The sequence below is a fragment of the Pongo pygmaeus genome, chromosome 6 (genome assembly GCF_028885625.2).
Source record: "Pongo pygmaeus isolate AG05252 chromosome 6, NHGRI_mPonPyg2-v2.0_pri, whole genome shotgun sequence".
Classification (NCBI taxonomy): Eukaryota; Metazoa; Chordata; class Mammalia; order Primates; family Hominidae; genus Pongo; species Pongo pygmaeus.
In genome coordinates this window covers 7,429,730-7,444,457 of record NC_072379.2, presented here as the reverse complement: position 1 = coordinate 7,444,457, position 14,728 = coordinate 7,429,730, and the positions used below count along the sequence as shown (strand labels likewise).

Sequence of the window (14,728 nt, the reverse complement as noted above, 5' to 3'; positions counted from 1 at the left end):
TGGGCACGGGGCCTGATGCCGCTTCCGGCCCACCCTCTCGCCTGGGCCCCGGGAGGACCGGTCCGCTCCTCCCGGACGCCGAGGACCTACCACCGCGACTCCGCCCCGCACGGTGCGGGCCCAGGTGAGTGCAGCGCGGCACCCCAGCTGCAGCGGCGGCCAGGGCCGTGGGAAAGGTTGGGGCGATGAAGGGCCGGGCACGCCGCCTTCCCCACCACCCCCAGGCTGTTTGCTCGCGGGGAGGGAGGAAGGAGGGACCGCACTTGTCCTCTCGCCTGCACACCTGGAGGGTGCCGCCCCCGTGCCTTGCCCTGGAACGCCCACAGGCTAGCGAAGTGGCCTGGTGCAGGTGACGCCCACATTCCAGCCTTTGAACTGGAGACAGGAGAAGCGGATCGCGGGATCCTGGTTGTTTTCGAGAATCACGCAGCAAGGGGCCTGCCTAGCCCTCTCCCTGGGCATTGATGGGAGCAAATCTGCTTGTCGTAAGATTAGCTTTGGCAGATGGTCAGGGCCCAGAGCTCCGACATATGCTACTGGTGGCAGTGCAGGGGCCCCACCTGTCACCCAAGTGCACAGCACTGGGCTGAACGCCAGGCTGACTCAGGGCACCTCCTGCCCGGTGGGGCTGGGCGGACCCTATTCTTCAGGAAAGAATCAACTACCATGCAAGTTCTGCTGCTTTTTCCCACCTTTTAGGACCCCGATGTCGCTTTTGAACAGCCCCTGCACCTGGCAGCCAGCGAGCTACTGTAGTAGGCATTGCCGACTCTGTTTGCATACCGGATCGGAGTGACAGTGTAATAGAAAAACAAGCAAGAAACCTTTTAGGTAGGACTCCTAAGGCTCAGAGGAAGTAAGTGCTTGCGGAGCGTTCTTGGTACTGTGTCTTTTCCTCTACCACATCTCTGTCCCCGCCTCTCTTGGGTGCTTTTTTTGGTCTCTGAAAGGATCTGTGAATAAACTGAGACAGAAAGGCAGATGGCTTTGAGGGTGGCGAGCAGACCTTCTTCGTGGAACGACTGAAGGTTCAACTCAAATTCATCTTGTAGAAATTCTTGGTGAATTCGAGGCTGCTGATTTGGAAGATTTTCCTCCGTCTCTCTAACCCTACAAAACAAACAAGTCCCAGGATCCCTGAATCATGGGGCTTCATGTTCCAACCCCCCTTTCAAGAGTCCTCTGACCCAGTGACCCTGTGTAAGTTGTCTGATCAGCTCACAGCCAGAAAGTGGCCCATGAGGAGCTAGGGAGAGCCTCTTGGCAGAGGCAGAAAGAAAGTATGGCTGACCAAGGATGGTTACCGCATGTCAGCTGTAGCTGGGAAGTGACGACGGGTGCCTGGGTCTCCACTCTGAAGGGAGTTTGTAAATACAGCAACCCCCCACCCCTTCCTTTCACTGTAGCAGAGTCTCCTCCCATTAACTGCCCAGAAGATTCAATGATGTCTATGAGGAAATTAGTGCTTAGTCATTTATCTGAAGGAAAGTCAAAATCTTTCATTGAGCTCAACCTGCAGACTGAGTCTAGCTAACCTGCTTGCTTATCCAGTGAATTCTGAGCTATCTTTGTTTTGTTGTTGTTGTTGTTGTTGTTTGTTTTCCTTTTTGAGACAGGGTCTCACTCTGCTGCCCAGGCTGGAGTGCAGTGGCACAATCATAGCTCACTGTAGCCTCAAACTCCTGGGCTCAAGTGATCCTCCTGCCTCAGGCTCCCAAGTAGCTAGGATCACAGGCATGTGCCTGGCTAATTTTTTTTTTTTAACTTTTTATTTTTGTAGAGATGGGGTCTCCCTGTGTTGCTTAGGCTGGTTTTGAACTCCTGGGCTCAAGCGATCCTCCCACCTGAGCCTCTAAAAGTGCTGGGATTACAGGCATGAGCTACTGCACCTGGCCTCTGAGCTGTCTTTGAAGACTAACTTACATTTAACACTATAGAAAGTGACAATTAAAAAAAAAAAAAAAACCTTCATCTTCCCCTAGCATTTTATTGAAGATTTTCACACATACAGCCAAGTTGAAAGAATTATACAGTCAGCATCCCCATCCTCACCAACTAGATTCTACTATTGACACTTTACTTGCTTTATCACATATCTGTCCACCAATTATGACCTTACTTTTCAAGTTATTTGTGGCATTTATTTTCCCTGGAGAAGTATTTCTGTTTTAGATCAGGGAGTTGGCAGTGTGTTGGAGGTAGGTGGTGGTGATTATCCTTAAATGTTGTTTCAACACCCACTGTGTGCAGAGACTGTTATGGAAATGAAGAGGCTGAAGACTCAGACCTGAAAGGGACTTGGTTTTTTGTTTTTCTTTCTTTCTTTTTTTTTTTTTGAGATGGAGTCTTGCTGTGTTGGCCAGGCTGGAGTGTGGTAACACGATCTTGGCTCAGTACAACTTCCTCCTCCCAGGTTCAAGCGATTTTCCTGCCTCAGCCTCCCAAGTCAGCTAATTTTTGTAGTTTTAGTAGAGACGGGTTTCACCGTGTTGGCCGGGCTGGTCTCAAACTCCTGGCCTCAAGCGATCTGCCCGCCTTGGCCTCCCAAAGTTTTGGGATTACAGGCGTGAGCCACCACGCCCAGCCCCATTCTGCCTTTTATAGATTAGGAAATTAAGGCACAGAGAGGTTAGTTAGCTTTTGGTGGTACAAGAAAGTGAGGACCCCAGAATGCAGCATTCTGAGATCCAGGCAGCTCTGGACTCTCTTAGTCACTGTGAAGGTGCTAGAGGGACGCTTAGTCCTGATCAGTGAGGCACGAAGGGTCATCAGGGGTCCCAGCTCAGTTTCAAAGCTGGTGTTCTGATTTTCTCATATGTTTGACGGGCATTGTTGTCCTGGGGTGGAGGAGGTCAGCTGCTCTGGGAGGAGCTCTTACTCCCGGGGCTTCCTCCATTCTGCTGGGCAGTCTCCCTCCTATTCTTTTCCCCTGCTTCCTGTTATGGGAGTTTCCCAGAGCTGAGCTTTTGTTCTGCTTCCTGTCTCCCTGTTCCTCACCCTCTCACTCACTTCCTTCTCAACCTGCATTCCGTCTTCTTGGTGTTTGTAAGATATACCTTGTCCCGGCCGGGGCCAGGGGCCTATGCCTGTAATCCTAGCACTTTGGGACGGATCACCTGAGGCCAGGAGTTCGAGAACAGCCTGGCCAACATGGCAAAACCCCATCTCTACTAAAAATACAAAAATGGGCCATATGTGGTGGTGCAGGTCTGTAATCCCAGCTACTTGGGAGGCTGAGGCAGGAGAATCACTTGAACCCAGAAGGTGGAGGTTGCAGTGAGCCGAGATCATGCCACTGCACTCCAGCCTGGGAGTAGAAAAAGACTCTGTCAAAAAAAAAAAAAAAAAAAAAAAAAGATATACCTTGTCCCCAAAGAGCCTAGTTTTTTTTTTTGTTTTTTTTTTTTTTTTGAGACGGAGTCTCGCTCTGTTGTCCAGGCTGGAGTGCAGTGGTGCAATCTCGGCTCTCTGCAACCTCCACCTCCTGGTCCCAGCGATTCTCCTGCCTCACTCTGCTGAGTAGCTGAGGTTACAGGCACGCGCCACTGCGCCTGGCTAATTTTTGCCTTTTTTTTAAATAAAGATGGAGTCTTACCATGTTGGCCAGGCTGGTCTCGAACTCCTGGCCTCAGGTGATCCATCCGCCTCGGCCTCCCAAAGTGCTGGGTTTACAGGCATGAGCCACCGCACCTGGCTTTTTTTTTTTTTTTTTTGCCAGTGGCAGCTGCTCCTCTTTTCAGACATGCTTCTATCTTGTGTCATCGTCACAGTCACCCGGCCGTCTGGAGCACCCGCATGGCTCTGGCATGCTGCGGGAGCACTGGGCCCAGCCTCCAGGCACCTAAATAAACTCTGCTTGTCTCCTTTTGCTCCGGTTTTTAAGTCAGACTGGCCATGTCTTCATCTGTAGGCTCTTTCCTGTCTTCAGGCCCCGGGGCAGTGTTCCGTGTTGGATCTAGGAGCCGCCCTGTCGGGCAGAGCTTCTCAGGTGATGGCCCTGGTGGCTTCATCCGGTAGCTCTGTGTTTGGCTGCCTTGTGCCTGGCCACCTGGCCCTGCCACAGTGGAAAGACTGTTCCTATCAGGAGCCAGGGCTCCTGGAAGGACACCCCTGGGTGCAACAGCACTGTGGGCCCTGGAGGTGGGGCCAGGGGTGGTCAGTGGCAGAGCTTAGCAATAGCCTTGGCTATGCCTACAAAGCACAGAGAAAGAAGAGAGAAAGGGCTGGGTGCAATGGCTCACGCCTGTAATCCCAGCGCTTCGGGAGGCCAAGGTGGGAGGATCGCTTGAGGCCAGGAGTTCAAGACCAGCCTGGGCAACATAGCGAGACCCCATCTCTACAAAAAAATTTTAAAAAATTAGCCAGGTACGGTGGCACATGCCTGTAGTCCCAGCCACTCAGGAGGCTGAGGCAGGAGGATAGCTTGAGCTCAGGATTTCAAGGCTGCAGTGAGCTATGATTGCACCACTGCACTCCAATCTGGACAACAGAGCAAGATATTCTCTTAAAAAAGAAAAAAGAAAAAAAAAGAAAGGAGTAGAGAATGGCAGAAGAAGAGAGCTGGGGGAAGAGAAGGAGGGAGTCACTGAAGGCGCATGAAGAGAAGACCCCTACGTCCTTGAATTCACATGGTCACGTTGGCTCTGGCTAGAATGCCCTCACTATGCCCAGATAGAGGCCAACATGGCGGGGAGACCTGCCCACTCTGGGGAAGGACCCCTGGGAAGGCAGTGGCGTACTTATATCTTTTGAGATTCAACTAAACCTGTAAGCTTTCATTGATTCTTTTGAAAACAAAGATCTGGCCAGGCATGGTGGCTCAAGGCTGTAATCCTAGCAGTTTGGGAGGCCGAGATGGGAGGATTGCTTGAGACCAGGAGTTTGAGACCAGCTTGGGCAACATAGTGAGACTCTGTCTCTACAAAAAAATTTTTTTAATTATCTGGGTATGGTGGTGCATGCCTGCTGTCCCAGGAGGCTGAGGCGGGAGGATCACTTGAACCCAGGAGTTCGAGGCCGCAACGAGCTGTAATCAAACCACTGCACTCCAGCCTGGGCGACCGAGCAAGACCCTGTCTCTACTTTTTAAATTCTTTTTTTTGAGACAGGGTCTCCCTCTGTCACCTAGGCTGCAGTGCAGTGGCACTGTGTCTGCTCACTGCAACCTCCATCTCCCCGGTTTAAGCCATTATCCTGCCTCAGCCACCCGAGTAGCTGGGACTACAGGCACACACTACCGTGCCTGGCTAATTTTTGTATTTTTAGTAGAGATGAGGTTTCACCATGTTGACCAGGCTGGTCTTGAACTCCTGGCCTCAAGTGATCTATTTTTAAATTCTTTCAAAAACAAAAAAGAGGCCGGGCGTGGTGGTTCATGCCTGTAATCCCAACACTTCGGGAGGCAGAGGCAGGTGGATCACCTGAGGTCAGGAGTTCGAGACCAGCCTGTCCAACATGGTGAAATCATGTCTCTACTGAAAATACAAAAATTAGCCAGGCGTGGTGGCGTGCACCTGTAGTCCCAACTACTGGGGAGGCTGAGGCAGGAGAAAACCTGGGAGGTGGAGGTTGCAGTGAGCCAAGATCCCAAGATCGTGCCATTGCACTACAGCCTGGGCAACAGAGTGAGACTCCGTCTCAAAAAAATAAACAAAAAAACAAAGAATAAGCAGTTGGCCGGGCGCGGTGGCTCACGCCTGTAATCCCAGCACTTTGGGAGGCCGAGGCGGGCAGATCACAAGGTCAGGAGATCGAGACCAGCCTGGCCAACGTGGCAAAACCCCGTCTCTACTAAAAATACAAAAACTAGCTGGGTGTGGTGGCAGGTGCCTGTAATCTCAGCTACTCGGGAGGCTGAGGCAGGAGAATTGCTTGAACCCGGGAGGTGGAGGTTGCAGTGAGCCAAGATTGCGCCACTGCACTCCAGCCTGGGCGACAGAGTGAGACTCCATCTCAAAAAAAAAAAAGAGAAAAAGAATAAATAGTCACAGTAGAAGTCTCCCAGGTTTCACATGACTCTGATGTCCCCTGGGCTGGGAGCCTGAACGCTGGCCCTCGTTCCTGCCGCAGGTTACCTCCAGCCTCCGCCATGCCCAACTCAGTGCTGTGGGCGGTGGACCTCTTCGGGAGAGTGTACACGCTGTCCACAGCAGGCCAGTACTGGGAGCTGTGCAAGGACTCCCAGCTGGAGTTCAAGCGCGTCAGCGCCACCACACAGTGCTGCTGGGGCATTGCCTGTGACAACCAGGTCTACGTGTATGTGTGTGCCAGCGATGTCCCCATCCGCCGCCGAGAGGAGGCCTATGAGAATCAGGTAGCGACCCTCATGGTTGGAGCTGCCAAGCGGGTCAGTTTGCTGGGTTATTGGTTAAAATGACGAACCACAGAAGGGAAATAGAGTCCCCAGATTCCCCACCAGTTCCTGCCTTCATTTCCTTCCTTGTACTTAAAATCTGTGTTGCTGCCAGGCGTGGTGACTCACGCCTGTAATTCCAGCACTTTGGAAGGCTGTGGCGGGCAGATCGCTTGAGCTCAGGAGTTTGAGACCAGCCTGGGCATCATGGCGAATCTCTGCCTCTACAAAAAAAATACAAGAATTAGCAGGGTGTGGTGGTGTGCACCTTTAGTCCCAGCTACTCAGGAGGCTGAGGCAGGAGGATCACTTGAGCCAGGGAGGTGAAGGCTGCAGTGAGCCATAATCGTGCCCTGCACTCCAGCCTGGGCAACAGAGCAAGACCCTGTCCCCCTGCACCCCGCCCCTCCAAAAAAAATCCAAGTTGCATAGTATCCAGGGTCTTTGAGGCTGAAGCCACTATTGTGTCCTCACCAAAGCAGTCTGGCCAGGTCCCCATGAGAGCAGGCTCCAGTGGTTTCTGGGAGCCCAGGACAAGGTGTGCCCTCCACCGCCTGCCCTGCTCACAGCGCCGTGGCTGGCAGGACGGTTCTTTGCCCTTTGGGGCTGCGCTGATGTACTTGCTGGCTCATGATGAAGTGGTGTGGGGATCCCCAGTTGCTGGGTCCCACACAGGCCCTCTGCTCACTTCCTATTCTGGAGATCAATGATGGGGTCGGCTGGGCAGGGTCAGCTGGTCCTGGAGATACCTGGCCCGCCTGGGTTCCCGCCCAGCAGGCTTGGGTCCAAGGCTGCCTCTGTGTCCCCGGCCCTCAGCGCTGGAATCCCGTGGGCGGCTTCTGTGAGAAGCTCCTGCTGAGTGACCGCTGGGCGTGGAGTGATGTGAGTGGGCTCCAGCACCGGCCGCTGGACGGGGTGGCACTGCCCTCGCCGCACTGGGAGTGGGAGTCTGACTGGTACGTGGATGAGAATTTTGGAGGCGAACCCACCGAGAAAGGGGTAGGTGAACTCGGGACCCTCCATGACTGCCCTGTGGGGAGGGGGGGCCTGGGGCTCCGCCTGTCGCTGCTTCTGTCTCCTGCACCCTGTGGTGCTTGAGTTCGGGTGTTTTAGGCCACACCCTCCCTCCCCACCTTCCCCAGCTCTTCAAATGCCTTCCCCGCAGAGCCTGAGAGCCCCTTCCTCGGTGTTTCAGGGGTGGACGTATGCCATCGACTTCCCCGCCACCTACACGAAAGAAAAGAAGTGGAATTCTTGCGTGCGGCGCCGGAAATGGATCCGGTACAGGAGATACAAGTCCCGGGACATCTGGGCCAAGGTCTGTGTTCCTGAATGTGGCTTGGGGGCAGGATAGGGCCAGGACAGACTGTCACATGCAGCCTCCTCTCCGCCTTCCCCACCTGTGTGCACCAGGGGACGCCACGCCCACCTCGGGACCTGGCCTTTGAGCTGTTTCCTGTCCCGGGAACACCACGGCACTGTGTGTCCCTTCACTTGGGAGATAGTCACACAGGGAGCCAGGCCAGGCCCAGGACGGCACAGAACTTGCCCTGATCCTGGTGTCCAAGCTGCTGTGTCCCAGACCGAGCCTCCATCTGGCACTCTGTCCCCCTCAGCCAGGGGAGGCACCTCTGGCTCTAGTGTTGCTCCATGACCCAGAGGAACCTCCCAGCTTAGGGAGCACAGCCCTGGATCCGGGTCTTGGCGTGGTCTCCAGTGAGTGGAGGCCTCCCTGGGATGTCCAGGGCTCTCAGGTGGGACTGCCCCTGGGACTGGGAGAAGCCAGGAGACCAGGGAGCTGGCCCTATTTTTTTTTCTTTTTAGAGATAGGGTCTCGCTCTGTTGCCCAGACAGTGCTCTGTTGCACTCTGTTGAGTGCAGTGGTACAGTCACAGCTCACTGCAGCGTCGAACTCCTGAGCTCAAGCAATCCTCCCACCTCAGCCTCCCTAGTAGCTGGGACTACAGGCATGCACCACCATGCCCGGTTAACTTTTAAATTTTTTGTAGAGGCTGGGTGCCATGGCTCATGCCTGTAATCCTAACACTTGAGAAGCCAAGGCAGGTGGATCACTTGAGGCCAGCCTGGCCAACATGGTGAAACCCTGTCTCTACTGAAAATACAAAAATTAGCCGGGCAGGGGCCCCCACAGTCCTGATGCTGCCTTCCCTGTGAATTAAGGCAGCTGCAGGCTGGGCTGGAGAATGAACGTCCAGATGGCAGGCGGGCGGTAGGTGGGTGCACGCCCAGGTGCCCACTGGGCGCTGACTGCTACCGCTTCTCACTTTCTTGCTTCAGATCCCCTCGAAGGACGACCCCAAGGAGCTGCCCGACCCCTTCAGCGACCTCTCTGTAGGGGGCTGGGAGATCACGGAGGAGCCCGTGGGCCGCCTGTCAGTGTGGGCTGTGTCTCTGCAGGGCAAGGTAAGGCCAACCCCTCTCTCTGCCCTGGCTCTCCACGATCCCACCTCCTGTGGGTCCTGTCCTGTGCACCCCCTGGGTCTTGCTCCTCCCAGGAGCTCCAGCCCCCCCACCCCATGCCAGCTCCTGGCCTTTCTCTCCTCCGAGCCCCCAGCGTGCTGATCAGTGCCCAGCCTCAGCTCAGGTACATCAGTGCGGCCTCCTCAAGACAGATTCTGAGCTCCCTGCCCGCTCCCTGCTGGTGCCTCCCACAGTCTTCAGGAATAGTGTGGGGGTGGGTGTGTGGGTGACAGAAGGTATGCCAGTGGACGGATGGGTGGTGTGTGGGCAGAAGGATGGATAGGTGGGTGTGTGGATGGATGGGTGGATGGATGGGTATGTGGGCAGATGGATGGGTGGGTGGGTGGGTGTGTGGATGGATGTGTGGGTGTGTGTGTGGATGGATGGGTGTGTAGGTGGGTGTGTGGATGGGTGAGTGAGTGGGTGGGTGGGTGTATGGGTAGATGGATATATGGGTATATGTGTGGATGGATGGAAGGTATGTGCAGATGGACAGATGGGTGGATGTGTGGATGGATGGGTGGGTGGGTGTGTGGATGGGTGGGTGAGTGGGTGGGTGGGTGTATGGATAGATGGATAGGTGGGTATATGTGTGGATGGATGGAAGGTACATGCAGATGGACAGATGGGTGGGTGTGCGGATGGATGGATGGATGGGTGGATGGATGGGCAGATGGATGGGTGTGTGGGTAGATGTGTGGATGGATGGGTGGGTGGGTGTGTGGATGGGTGGATGGGTGTGTGGGTGGGTGGGTGAGTGGATGGATGGATGGGTGTGTGGGTGGGTGAGTGAGTGGGTGAGTGGGTGTATGGATAGATGGATAGGTGGTTATATGTGTGGGTGGATGGAAGGTGTGTGCAGGTGGACAGATGGGTGGGTGTGCAGGTGGACAGATGGGTGGGTGTGCAGGTGGATGGATGGATGGGTGGATGGATGGATGGGTGGATGGGTGGATGGGTGGATGGGTGGGTGGGTAGGTGGGTAGTGGATCTGTGGCTGTTTAGAGAGAGGCAATCCTGTCTCAAGGAGTTTGTGAACTAAGCAGAGGAATCGAAGCAGCCCCTGAGGGCAGCAGAGGCCCCGAGGTTCCTGAGCTCAGGGCACTGACACTCGAGTCACGGCTTTCAGTTGCACAGCAGGATTCTTCAGTTGCTCTCACCACACACTGACCACAGCTCCCCAGTGGGCTTAGCAGTTATCAGAAGTTGTGGGTTTTGTCGCAGCCCCCCTCTGCGGCCACGTTGGCCTGGGCATAGGCGAACACAGTTGCTTCCTCAGCCCTGCTGAAGGGCGGTGGCGAGGGGCCAGGCACAGTGAGGGCCTGGCCCAGGACTGAGCCCCCATCAGGGCGCCATGCCTATCTGGATGCAAAGAGAGAGAGGGGAGAACAGGGGCCCCAGAGCTGTGTTTGTGTTCCGGAATGTCAGCCATGAGCTGGTGCTGCCTGCACCACACCTGTGGTCCATGAGAGGTGGCACCAGGACCTGGGCTTCTGTAGAAGCTGGGGAGACAGATGGGCCACCTGCTAGCCAAAGGGAGGCTCCTAGGCCTAGTCCTGCAGGGCCTGCTGTAGGGGGATGGTGGCAGGATTGGGAGGCTGGGTCCCCCATCTGAAGACAGCCCTATGGGGAGGGTCCCTTGCCCTTTCTGGATCACGAAGTGACATGTAGTCTCCCCCAGGTAAAATGAGCCAAACAGTTCGGACACTCTGAGCACGTTGCTCCCAGTCTTAACCATTCAGTGAAGGAAAAAAGAACTGACGTCTTAGATAGTTTTATGAATGGGAGTTGGAGCCTCCCCTGGAGCCGGGTGTCGTGAGAGCACATCGCCACAAGGGGGCGTGGGACACACGGGCTGGCCAGAGTGGCTGGAGACCCACGTGCCTGAGACTGGAATCAGGTGGTGGGTGGGTGTCCATGAGTGGGTGGGGTTGGGGGCGTCACCTCAAACAGATGAATGGAACAAGTGTATCCCCCAGGACCGCCAGAATCCAGGGTTTGCATTTTTTGGCCGGGGTAGGGGTCAGGAGTGAGATCTGGACGGTCAGGGGACATAGGTCCTACCCACCACCACACCGAGACCCCCATGCTTGGCTGGTGTGAATGAGTTGATGCAGGTTCTATGTCCCTGTCTTGCGTCCCAGGTGTGGTACAGAGAGGACGTCAGCCACTCCAACCCCGAAGGGTCCTCCTGGTCCCTGCTGGACACCCCCGGGGAGGTGGTTCAGATCAGCTGTGGGCCCCACGACCTCCTGTGGGCCACACTCTGGGAGGGGCAGGCCCTGGTCCGGGAAGGAATCAACAGGAGCAATCCCAAAGGTGGGCAGCCTGGCCCCCCCACCCACATACCCTGTACTGGGGAGAAGGGTGAGGGTCACTCGCTCCCCAGCTGTCCAGGCTGATGGGGGCCACTGGGGGTTTCTTGGGGGCCCGGTAGGAAGTTCCTGGTCCATCGTGGAGCCTCCTGGATCTGACAATGGGATCATGCACGTCTCGGTGGGAGTCAGTGTGGTCTGGGCTGTCACCAAGGACTGGAAGGTAAGATAGGGATGAGGCTGGGCAATCACTTGAGCCCAGGAGTCGGAGACTGCAGTGAGCTGTGATCGCACCACTGGACTCCAGCCTGGGTGACAGAGCAAGACCCTGTCTCAAATTAAAAAAAAAAGAAAAACCCAGGCCGGGTGTGGTGGCTCACGTCTGTAATCCCAGCACTTTGGGAGGCCTAGGTGGGCAGATTGCCTGAGGTCAGGAGTTCGAGACCAGCCTGGCCAACATGGTGAAACCTTGTTTCTACTAAAAATACAAAAAATTAGCTGGGTGTGGTGGCGGGCACCTGTAATCCTAGCTACTTGGGAGGCAGGAGAATCGCTTGAACCTGGGAGGCGGAGGTTGCAGTGAGCCGAGATTGCACTACAGCACTCCAGCCTGGGCAACGAGAAAGACTCCGTCTCAAAAAAGAAAAACCCATTAGAACAAATCCGGCACCAGCCGAGCACCATGCATTGTTTGTTGCTGAAATTGTTGCCAATCTCCAGGACGTTTGGTGCCGTAAAATCCTCCTCCACCCACACGCTGGTACCCAAATGCAGCAACTGCGAGTATCACCTAATAGGCTGCAACATTTCGAAGAATCAGAAGCGAATTTCCTGAAGCCCTCGGTTAACCGAGCGCCTCCCCATCCTCTAGTCACTGCTTGTCTTTTGCATCTTATCAGTGGCAAGTCCAATAAAACCAGCTGATTTCCGATTACTCACAGGGTTTTTCTTTTGTTTTTTTTTTTTTTTTTTTTTGAGATGGAGTCTCACTCCATCGCCCAGGCTGGAGTGCAGTGGCGTGATCTCGGCTCACTGCAAGCTCTGCCTCCCAGGTTCATGCCATTCTCCTGCCTCAGTCTCCCGAGTAGCTGGGACTACAGGCGCCCGCCACCACGCCCGGCTAATTTTTTGTATTTTTAGTAGAGATGGGGTATCACCGTGTTAGCCAGGATGGTCTCGAACTCCTGACCTCATGATCCGCCTGCTTCAGCCTCCCAAAGTGCTGGGATTACAGGCGTGAGCCACCATGCCCGGCCAGTCATGGGGTTTTTCTAACTGCTTGTCAAGGGGGTTTCCCTGGCCCGGGGGATGGACAGCCCACACGTCTGCGTCTGTATCTCCAGTGCTGAAGCTCTCAAGAACCTGAGGCCACTCCCAGCCCACAAAAATACAGACCAGACTGTCCCCTACATTGGATCCTGGTCACCCCACTTCCCAGAGACCACAACTTCCAAGCCCCTCTTACAGCAATGTGTCACTTTCTTTGGATTAAATGGGCAACATTGGATTTCTTTTTTTTATTTTTTAATTTGAGACAGAGTCTCGTTCTGTCGCCCAGACTGGAATGCCATGGCGTAATCTCAGCTCACTGTAACCTCCGCCTCCTGGATTCAAGCGATTCTCCTGCCGTGGCCTCCCAAGTAGCTGGAGTTCCAAGCGTGTACCACCACACCCGACTAGTATTTGTAGTAGTTTTTAGTAGAGGCAGGGTTTCACCATGTCGTTCAGGCTGGTCTCCAACTCCTGACCTCAGGTGATCCACCCACCTCAGCCTCCCAAAGTGCTGGGATTACAGGCGTGAGCCACCGTGTCTGGCAGCATCTCGGGAGTTCTGATAGCACAAGGTCTCCAGTAGGTCTGAGACTAACGGGGCCTCCCAGGCCACCATGGAGAATGTATAAGAACAGCCCAGATGGAATGCCAGGTGGCGGGGTGGAGCATGACCAGCCGCTGAATCACAGAGCCACAGGTAGTCTGGGAAAATCTAGTGGGAGTGTGTGTGTTTTTACACGTTGACATGAAAATACTTTAAGTACTTCTTGAAGTACTAAGAATAGACCCAAAATAGGGGTCTTGTTTTTTCTAATAATGAGCTTTTTAAAAACTAGTTTTCCTAAATAACAGTATTAAGGCCGTTGTCTTTCACAGGGACCAACTCAATTCAAATAAAGTAGCCTTTTCCAAGCGTTAGGCTGGAGAATGGGCAGGAAGCTGCCAGGACACATGTGGCTGAGGCCAGGGGATCCTCAGCCCTCGTGGGACAGTGCCAGGCACAGGAGATGCGGTCGGGGTGTGGGAAGAGCAACGTAGATCATGGATAAGGGCTTCCTCGCTAAATGCTGTGCCACTGCTCATTTGTGACGTGAACCAAAGGATCAAATTATTCACTTGTTCTCCCTGAGGCTTAAACGAACGAACTGTCTGTTTCAGTGGCCCTCCAGGAAGGCATGTTTATTTCTGACTTCCCCAGGTGTGGTTCCGAAGAGGCATCAACTCTCACAATCCCTGTGGCACCAGCTGGATTGAGATGGTTGGTGAGATGACGATGGTGAACGTGGGAATGAACGACCAGGTGTGCACGTGGGTCCGCAGCCCCTAAACAGCAGGGGTCTCAGAATGGGGGCTCCTGATGCCACACAATAGCCCAGTGGCCCCTTCCCACTGTAGGAGAGCCCCCCACTCCATTGTACTGAGCAAGAAGTTCTTTCTGAGGTGCCAGGCTTCCCTCTGCTGCCACACCCTCCTCCCACCCCCCCTGGTGGCACAGCACCCAGAGGCCAGGGGGAGACAGGCACCTGCTAGTGCACAGGAGTGCTGAGCCCGAGGTGACTCAGCTGAGCCTGAGCCTGAGCCTGCCAGGGCCAAGGGACAGAGATGCCACAGCCTACCTAGCCAGGCCACCTGGGCCCTTTAGCAAACCTTACTTCTTGCCCAAAGGCAGAAAGTAGGATGCCTACCCAGAAACCTTTTCCATGGAAAGTGAGGTCAGAATCAGGGAGGTTACTTTGCATCTTAAAAAAAAAACACACACACACACACCACGGCCAGGTGTGGTGGCTCACACTTGCAAATCCCAGCACGTTAGGAGGCTAAGGTGGGAGGACCACTTGAGCCTAGGAGTTTGAGACCAGCCTGGGCAATATAGTGAGACCCCATCTCTACAAAAATTTAAACATTAGCCAAGTGTGGTGGTGTGCACCTGTAGTCCCATCTACTCAGGAGGCCAAGGCAGGAGGATTGCTTGAGCCCAGGAGGTCGAGGCTGCAATGAGCCATGATTGCACCACCGCACTCCAGCCTGGGTGACAGAGTGAGATCCTGTCTCTAAAAAAGACACCAAAAACATTCCGGGCACAGTGGCTCACGCCTGTAATCCCAGCACTTTGGGAGGCCGAAGCGGGTGGATCGCCTGAGGTCAGGAGTTTGAGACTAGCCTGGCCAACACAGTGAAACCTCGTGTCTACTAAAACTACAAAAATTAGCTGGGCATGGTAGCACGTGACTGTACTCCCAGCCACTCTTGAAGCTGAAGCAGGAGAATCAGTTGAAGCTCGGAGGCGGAGGTTGCAGTGAGCCGAGAT

The 14,728-nt window shown here is 54.7% G+C and overlaps 1 protein-coding gene across 7 annotated transcripts in view; it reads left to right on the top strand.

The window, feature by feature from the left end:
• The first annotated feature begins 17 nt into the window (after window positions 1-17).
• The window catches only part of TECPR1 (tectonin beta-propeller repeat containing 1), a 36,779-nt gene continuing 22,068 nt past the window's right edge, over window positions 18-14,728 (top strand). The window contains exons 1-9 of one of the 7 annotated variants that reach the window (XM_054495348.2): window positions 18-124; window positions 700-831; window positions 6,070-6,313; window positions 7,169-7,351; window positions 7,548-7,670; window positions 8,651-8,776; window positions 10,978-11,152; window positions 11,271-11,371; window positions 13,619-13,720. In XM_054495348.2, coding sequence (XP_054351323.1) covers window positions 6,089-6,313; window positions 7,169-7,351; window positions 7,548-7,670; window positions 8,651-8,776; window positions 10,978-11,152; window positions 11,271-11,371; window positions 13,619-13,720 — 1,035 coding nt within the window. In that variant the 5' untranslated portion in view covers window positions 18-124; window positions 700-831; window positions 6,070-6,088. Of the gene's footprint in view, window positions 125-699; window positions 857-6,069; window positions 6,314-7,168; window positions 7,352-7,547; window positions 7,671-8,650; window positions 8,777-10,977; window positions 11,153-11,270; window positions 11,372-13,618; window positions 13,721-14,728 lie in introns of those variants that run through there. The other 6 variants (XM_054495349.2, XM_054495350.2, XM_063668110.1 and 3 more) reach the window with 6 other exon arrangements.